The sequence below is a fragment of the Asparagus officinalis genome, chromosome 8 (genome assembly GCF_001876935.1).
Source record: "Asparagus officinalis chromosome 8, Aspof.V1, whole genome shotgun sequence".
Taxonomy (NCBI): domain Eukaryota; kingdom Viridiplantae; phylum Streptophyta; class Magnoliopsida; order Asparagales; family Asparagaceae; genus Asparagus; species Asparagus officinalis.
This window is the reverse complement of record NC_033801.1, coordinates 75,429,729-75,438,115: the sequence shown is the minus strand read 5'-3', so window position 1 is coordinate 75,438,115 and position 8,387 is coordinate 75,429,729. Positions and strand designations below refer to the sequence as shown.

General features: G+C 34.6%; 1 protein-coding gene across 1 annotated transcript; it reads left to right on the top strand.

Moving 5' to 3' along the window:
• Window positions 7,305–8,070, top strand: LOC109822701. Its single transcript, XM_020388930.1, has one exon. The coding sequence runs from the start codon at window positions 7,418–7,420 to the stop codon at window positions 7,862–7,864; it is 447 nt and encodes a 148-aa protein (XP_020244519.1). The 5' UTR covers window positions 7,305–7,417; the 3' UTR covers window positions 7,865–8,070.

The window sequence follows — 8,387 nt, the reverse complement described above, 5'->3', positions numbered from 1 at the left end:
ATCCACATCAATATGATCCTCAAACTGTGTCACCTCAACTGGAATTCCAAACAATATAGTATGATCTGGAGTATATGGAGTAATCTTTACCTAATGTGGAGTAGCATCACCCTCCATCCGCTATGGCATCCCAACAATCTGATCAACACTCTTCACCTACTGAGAGTCAAAAGTAACATACCTGCTCAGAAAAAAATCAGAATCTCCCAACTGATAACCAAACGAGCATCTGAATCCTAAATGTGCAATTGGATCAAATCTTACAATACCAAATGCTGGGCAACCAAACATCCGATACAATCCAAAATCTAAAGTAGCTCTACCAAATCCAAAATCTCCACACGCAACAGTCGGCAACCTATAACTAAGATGACCCAAACATGTCGAAGCCCGAACGCCAAGACCAATGCTCGACATCAAATACCGATCCTCCTCCAGTAAGGAACGACCCATCAAAATTGTCATCTCATCTCGTCGCCCTAATGTTTCCTTTCCAATGAAGTGTCTCTAACTGCCATGAGCTCGGTATAAACGCAAGAAAAGACCCCTATCAGAACTAGAACGACGGGTTACCTTTTTGCTAATATACTTTATCCATCTGTTGTTAACTTCTAGGATTTCATACCAACGGGACTTGGTTGCAACCCACTAATACCTAGAACAATCACCAACTATGAAAACCAATTACTGATTACCTCCCAATGATGCCTTCTTAGAAAACCCCTAAATGCCTGAATAAACACCACCTAAAAAACTCCTCGATCAATGGATAGAAGTGCCAAACTCCACCTCAGTCTTTTTGCTCATACCAATGTGCTCAAAGGACTTCAATATGCAGGTCAAGACACTTCTTAATAATCTAATATCCCAACCTCAACTCCTTCTTTCTCGACTATCTATCTCAAAGCACCAACAAACCAATGCGGAACAAACGAAAAATAGATCCAAACTGATAAAAGAGAGATTTTTTACTCTAATTGAAACTCTAACAAGAGCCTTCGAAAAATCTCACACCGCTTGATGGAAACGAGATCCAAAAATAGGAAAAATCCCACATTTATCACCATTTAAAGCCCTAAACAAACTTCCAAAGCGATCTACTCCTCCAATTAGCCCAAGCTCTGAACCACTTGTTGGGCTCTGATGCCACTTGTTGTGAGTGGTGGAAGCCAAAACCAAACCGATGTGCTTCGAGAGACCAAATCAAACAAACACCGAGAGAAGACCAAACAATACAAAAATAACGGCACAAACTCAAACAACCAATTTTAACATGGTTCGACAAGTTGCTTACGTCCACGGTGCAAGAAGGGAATATGGTTTTCACTAATAGAGAAGAAGAATACAAACTGAGATTACAAAATCACACAAACTCACCAATTAATCTCACCAACAAAGCTCTAATTCTCTCCAAACAAAACCCTAACAAATAGCTTAGAAAATATCTCTTTTCTATGCTCCAAATATCCCCTTCGCTGCTCATCAAACCTAAAACATGTTCCTATATATATAGAAATCCTAAAACCAAAAGCATACTAGGAATTTTAAAACCAAAATCAAAACAGATTAGAAATCCTAATAACATGTTACCAAAACAGATTTGGAATCATGTTACCAAAACAGATTAGGAATCCCAATAACATGTTACCAAAACAAATTAGAAAACATATTAGGAACCTTCTATCCAACAGTGTTGTGTAACATCATAAGTAATTATATGGAACAAAAAAAGTATGCACAAAAGAGTAGGACATGCAATATGTTAATGAGATATTCTACCAGGGACAACGACCTCACTGATATTGCACGTCTGACTTTTTTGTCGTAACCATTAACACTAGTAGAGAGTCCGTTGATAAAGTTTGAAACTTTAGAAGTTGTTTGTGAGAGGCCCAAAGTTCATTGGTGCTAAGAGAAATAAAAAAAAGATCGCAATGTTTCATGCCCAACGTACTGGGATTTTTTTTTGTGAAATTTACTCAAATATTAATTGGCTAAATATCCATATTGGTATTTTAATTCCATCCTATTTATCAAGAAGGTATTTTAATTAGGCAAACCTGCTTTAAGATATTTTAATTGATTCAACTTACCAACAATGTCATTTTTCTCGTCGATGACCAGTTTTCCGGTGAGAGCTTGTCAGGTGCGTGGCACGTGATGACTTAAACTATTTTTTAGCTGCTGATGTGGCATGGATCTGTCCTATTTTGGGTGAATTAGGATTTTTAGAGGGTTAATTCCCGCCTTTAAACACTGCCAAGCCAGAAAATCAGTGCCACATCAGCAACTAAAAAACAGTTTAAGTTATCACGTGCCACGCACGTGACGAGCTCTAGCCGAAAAACTAGTCGCCGACAAGAAAAATGGCATAGTTGGTAAGTTGAATCAATTAAAATGTTTTAAAACAAGTTTGACTAATTAAAATAACTTCTTGATAAATGGAGTGGAATTAAAATAACAATATGTGTATTTAGCCTATATTAATTTGTTGAATGCTATATAGCCAAGGAGAAGCATTCCCAATGGGATACAACTACGGGTGGTCCTTTCTCCCCGGGAACAAAGAAACCTCCGTACCCCAGTTTTGACGGGCAATTTGTTAAATTAGGTGCGTTTGTTTATCATTTACTTAATGTATTTTAATCATTTTATCAGGGGAGACCGTACAATAATTGCTTTGATTCTTTCCAAAAAGGTGAATTGAAAGCAAAAGATTTCTTTTCCGATGGCACCATGACGATGACCATCACCTAATCCTCTCTCTTGGGTACTTTTTGTTAACACGCGCAGTATTTACAGTACGAGGATTGAGTATTCCAGTTGTTTCCCACAGCTACATAATATAAGCTCAATTATTTATTTCTTGCTGATAAAGGCTGAGGGTTTGCTAACTCAGCTACACTAATAATGCTAACTCAGCTACGATAACTATTATAATTTAAACAAAAGAGTTGGGGAGTAATACTCTTTACGGTGTTACAACCCAAGAAATTAGCAAAAAAACAGGCCCTTACCAGCTCGGCCCGGCCGTTTTGGCCACAACGGTCACTCTTGTGACCGTTGTGGCCGGGTCGGGCCGGGCTCCGGGCCCCCGGCCGGGCCCGAGCCGGCGGGCTTTTTGGATAGGCCTAGGAGGAGATGTACAACTGAAACAAGAGATAATATCGAACTTCCTTCAAAAAATACTTGAATATTTCGTATTTTTAATTTAGGCTCTTAAATAATTGAGGTTGCTATTAAGTCTTTTAAGTCTTATGCTATTTTGAAAGTATTCCCTCAAGTAATTGAAACTTGTTATGTTCTTCTTGGAAATTAGCCCATCAAATCAACAGTACAATTATCAATTAGGGAGATTAATTTGTTACAACTTACGAAAATTGAGGGACCTAGTAGAAATTTTGACAATTTGAAAGACCAAATTCATTCTAATCGCTATTTCTACTACTGATTGGAGGACCAATTTCAACCAACTTAAGAATTAAGGGACTTAATAATAATTTTAATGATGCGAGGGTCTCCGTCGTAATAGCTTTAAAATTTAGAGGCCTAATAGCAATTTTAATGATTTGAGTGCCTAATTTTAAAATATGAAAGATGTAAGGGACGAATATAAAAAATAATCCTCCTTAGTCAATCGGATCTCAATTAATTCCATATTACCCCTTAAAATCTATCAAATTGCGTATACGTAAGATTTTGTTTTGCAACGTGGTCCTAGAATTAACAAAATAGCTTTTCATTTATGCTTTTGTGAACGCATAAGCACTTGAGTTTTTGGGATAACATAAGCCGGGGGATATTTTCGTCATCAAGGACTAATTTACAAGACTTTAAGATCTGGAGGGAATCTGAAAGACTGATGTGAAACTATTGAAGATTTAAAAGAGTTGGGGGTTGGTATAGGGTGAATTACAAATTCAAGGATGAAAAAGTAGGGTTTTTTTTTGAGTTTATGGATTCCATAACCTTTGTTTGATTCAAAATAAATTTGAGTCGTGATCTCAATCCCAAACTATTCTTTGAGGTAAGAACTCTCCCCAAATCCAAAAATCTCCTATTGATTTGGAATTTTTGATGCATATTTCTTTATATTACTTTATTTATTGATTTTTGAGCTTTATCTTTCAAAAGGGATGAAAGATGGAATGGCCTTAATGAAGATATCCTACCATATTTTTCTTTTGAGAGAATATCACACACGCTTTTTTATCCTAATGACTTGATTCTATCATTTTTGCCCCAAATCATCTCATCTTAATTTTTACCCCATTATGATTTTTCTGTTTTAATCGCTTGAGTAGTGAAAGAGGTGGGCTTTATCACTTTGAATTTGTTCATATAAGTTGGTTTTTTAGCCCCTAGTTAAATTTCTTCTTGTCGTGTTGAGAATGACATTTGGTTCCTGTCCAGTTTTGTTAACAATTCAACTTGTCTAGGAACGATGAAGTTGTGATTAAGTCCACAATGTGTTTGATTAAATGTGTAAGAGGGATAAAGTTATTTCAAATTCCATGACCTACAAGTTTGATGAGAGATTGACTCGTAGAGAAAGCCATAACGTTGCTTCGAAGATTACAGGTGTTGCTTAAAATGCTTGAAAGAAAATCATGTCGGATTCATTAGTTACAACTTACACTACATACACTTTGTATGCTTGCACTTCAAATATATTCTGAAAGTGATGAGTTTCTATTGAGATTTTTTTCTTTGAGCTTATAAACACCTTTTATGTTGTCCCATTTAAATTATATTAATTATCATAAAATGTAATTAGTAATTATCATAAAATGTAATATTATATTTTTAATAATTATATAATATTTTAAACAAAACAAAATATTCTAATATTTATATTTATGTTAAATTAAATATTATATTTTGAAATATTATATTAAATATATTGTTCCTATATTATATCAATTATTACAATATTTATTATAATATAACATAATATATTAATTAATAACTATTAAATATAGTCATAATTAATTAGTAATTATAATATAACATATTATATTTTAATATAAAGTAAAATAATGCATTATATTACAATATCATACTAAACCAATTTGATCAATTAATTTAGACTTAATTGATAAGTAAATATTATATTTTAATAAGATATTACATCATCAATTATCTCACATCAATTATCAAATCTAAATTTCAAATTGTTCAATTATCCGAACTTGTCACATTTTACTCCATTCAAAATATCCAAATGAATAAAATTATTCCATTTAAACAATTATCTTATTTGACCTCAACTTGTCCCAACCAATAACCCCCCTAAATTGGTTCACTCTAAGGGGGTGTTTGGTTGCATGTTTTTTGAGAAATGTTTTCTCAAAAGTACTGACGCATGGCATTTCTGTAATTAAGAGATTTCTATAGATTTCTATAAACTGTGTTTGGCTCAAAAAAGATTTACAGAAATGTTTTCTATAAAGTATAGAAAAGTACCAAATTTTATAGAAATTGATTTCCTTCAAAAATGGGCGGAAATCTCTTGGAAATCTGACGCATTCATTATTTAAATAATAAAACTCATTAACACATTTCTATAAAGTTCTCACTTTTCTATATAGTTGGGGGTGTTTGGTTACATTTCTATAAATTATAAGAAATGTTGCTATTTTCCCAAAAGCTATGAGTCATTTTCTTGTTTTGAACCAAACAAGTAAAATACAAAAAGTAAGAAAATTTGTACTTTTTAACTTCTCAAAACTTTTCCTATAATTTTTTTAAGAAATACAAGGAAATCAAATTTTGGGTGGAAAACATTTCCTATAATTTATAGAAATGTAACCAAACACCTCCTAAAACTAATTTTCACTGACCAACAAAATAGTCTAAAACGGTACGAGATTCAAACATCACCCGATTTTAAAGAATTACTGAACACACCCTTGCCTTTAGATAAGCCGAACTCAACGTCTGTCCCATTTTTTGACTTTTTCTTCTGGGTGATGTCAGCATATGGTTCTGTTGACGCAACATTGTGACATCACCCCATCACCTATAGCGACCATCCAACTTCCAGATTCCATCATGGGTTCCTCGTTAAAATGAGTGCACGAAACAATTCACCCAAAAGCAATAAGAGTTATTTAGATATTAATCCCACAAATCTTGAATAGTTTCATATCAGTACCTCAAATATCAATAATTGTTTTGTTCCTCCCTAAAATCCTAAGGAGTCTTTACAATTTAGTCCCTTAATGGTCAAAATACGCCTTGGTGATGATTTTTCACTCAAACCCACCTTATCTAGAAAGAACAAATTTTCAATGTAGACTCAAACCAAATTTTAATTCCCAAAATCGACCAATTTTTTTTAATTACTAAAATCGACCAATTTTTTTTAATTACCAAAATCGACCTACTTTATGCCACGTAAGCTTAATCTCATTTCCTAATTAGTCGGGATTACCAACCCCGATTATTTAGGAGATTGTTAAACCACAATTAAAAGTCTTAAACCTAATTTTTAATGTCATAAATGGTCGGGGTTGGCAACCCCAACTAATTAGGAAATATGATTAAGCTTACGTAACATAAAGTGGGTCGATTTTGGTAATTAAAAAAATAGGTCGATTTTGGTAATTAAAAGTTGATTTGAGTCTGTTTTGAAAATTTGTTCTATCTAGAAAAGGGTTATTTTCACTTTGGTACTCTAAAATTCACACCTTTCTAACTAATACGACCAAATTATTTCGATACCCAAAATTTACATCTTTTTAAAAATTGATACCTTAAAGTTTTTTCTGACATTTTTATTATGATAAAATTATACCTTTTCAATGTTCATATCCGAAAGTCTTATTTTTGACACTTTGATAACCAAGCTTTAGGGTAACAAAGTTTAAAAATATATATAAATTTCGAGGTATCAAAGTTAAAAATATGTGGAGCCTTTGGGGCGTGATCATTAAAAAATGTGTAAATCTTAAGGTATCGAAGTGTAAAAAAAAGTTGAGGGGGTATCAAAGTAAAGAAAAAGTCTAAACTTTAGGTATTAAGGTGTTAAAAAAAACTTTGTGGTGCCCAAACGAAAAAAGATGTAAACTGTAGAGCGTTAAATTACGAATAAACCTTCCAAAAAATATTAGCTGAGGGTATTTTGGTCAATAAGGAACCAAATTGCAATAATCTAAAGTATTTAGGGGACCGAGGAGCAATTTCTTATATGAAATTATAGAAGATGGAAGGAGCTAACATACCTAAACAACCCCAGCAATAATTGAAAACAGCTACTAATTAATATACCTAAACAACCCAAGCAATAATTGAAAACAGCTACTAATATACCTAAATAACCCAAGCAATAATTGTAAACAGCTACTTTACTTTTCTGATCACCTAATAAGTTTCAAACTTTGTTCCTTGCTCGATCTGAAGATCAAAGAGGGAGATGGGAGGAGCAAGAAAGTTACTGTTAGCAGACACCCTCTCATCAGAGAGCCCACTCAACTTCCTCCATGAAAAACTCCAGCAGTTCCTCCACTTCCTGGCCCACATCCTCAACCAAGTCCTTCCACCAGAGACCAGAGCCCAGACCCTCCACCACTGGGCCCACCTGGGCCTCACCGTGATCCTCCCCGTCTCCCTCGTCCTCCTCTGCCTCTACCGCTGCTGCTGCGGCCCCCGCTGCTTCTGCTGCTGCTGCTGCTGCTCGAAGCCTGAAGAGGAACGAGAAGAGTTTGGTTTCGACGCGATAGACTATGACATCATGCGGATGATGAAGGCTCCTGGGAGGAATGGGGCCTTGATGCCGAGAGATTTGTTCGAGGGTAATCCGAGGGAGTACTTCATAGATCTCCGGGCCAAGAAACAGCTGCCAAATTATTATAATTACTAGCTAGGTTTTTGTGAATCTTGGGGTCGATCTTGGGCTTGGTTGAGTGATCAGCGATGATTTAGCTTTTTCTGTTCGAGGCTTAGTTTTTATTATTAAGTAACTCTTTACGCTTTAATATTATGTGTCTGTGTGTTAGTCGGAGAACCATCCAGTACTGTATTTTGTTTGCTCAATCTCATGTTAAATGGAATTACAATGTTAAATCACGAGAGCCTCCTATTATCATGTTTGTTAATTTAATAAAGATCCTTATTTAAGAATTGTTCACCGAAAAATTAACTTCGATCCCTTTTGTTTAGGTCGACTGTGACTGAAACCCCCGGGGTTCGTAGTGTCTGTTCTTCAGATGTTTACTTGAATTTGGTGTTTGCACCTAGGTAGGTCCTTCATACGTTTGCACGTCAGAATAATTTACAGCTTTTTAGGGTTAAATTGAAAAAAGTTAGTGTTCAACGAAAATAATTAGAATCTAAATAGCTTTTATCATTAACCGAGAATTACTATTCTAGCTAGACGTCTTTCA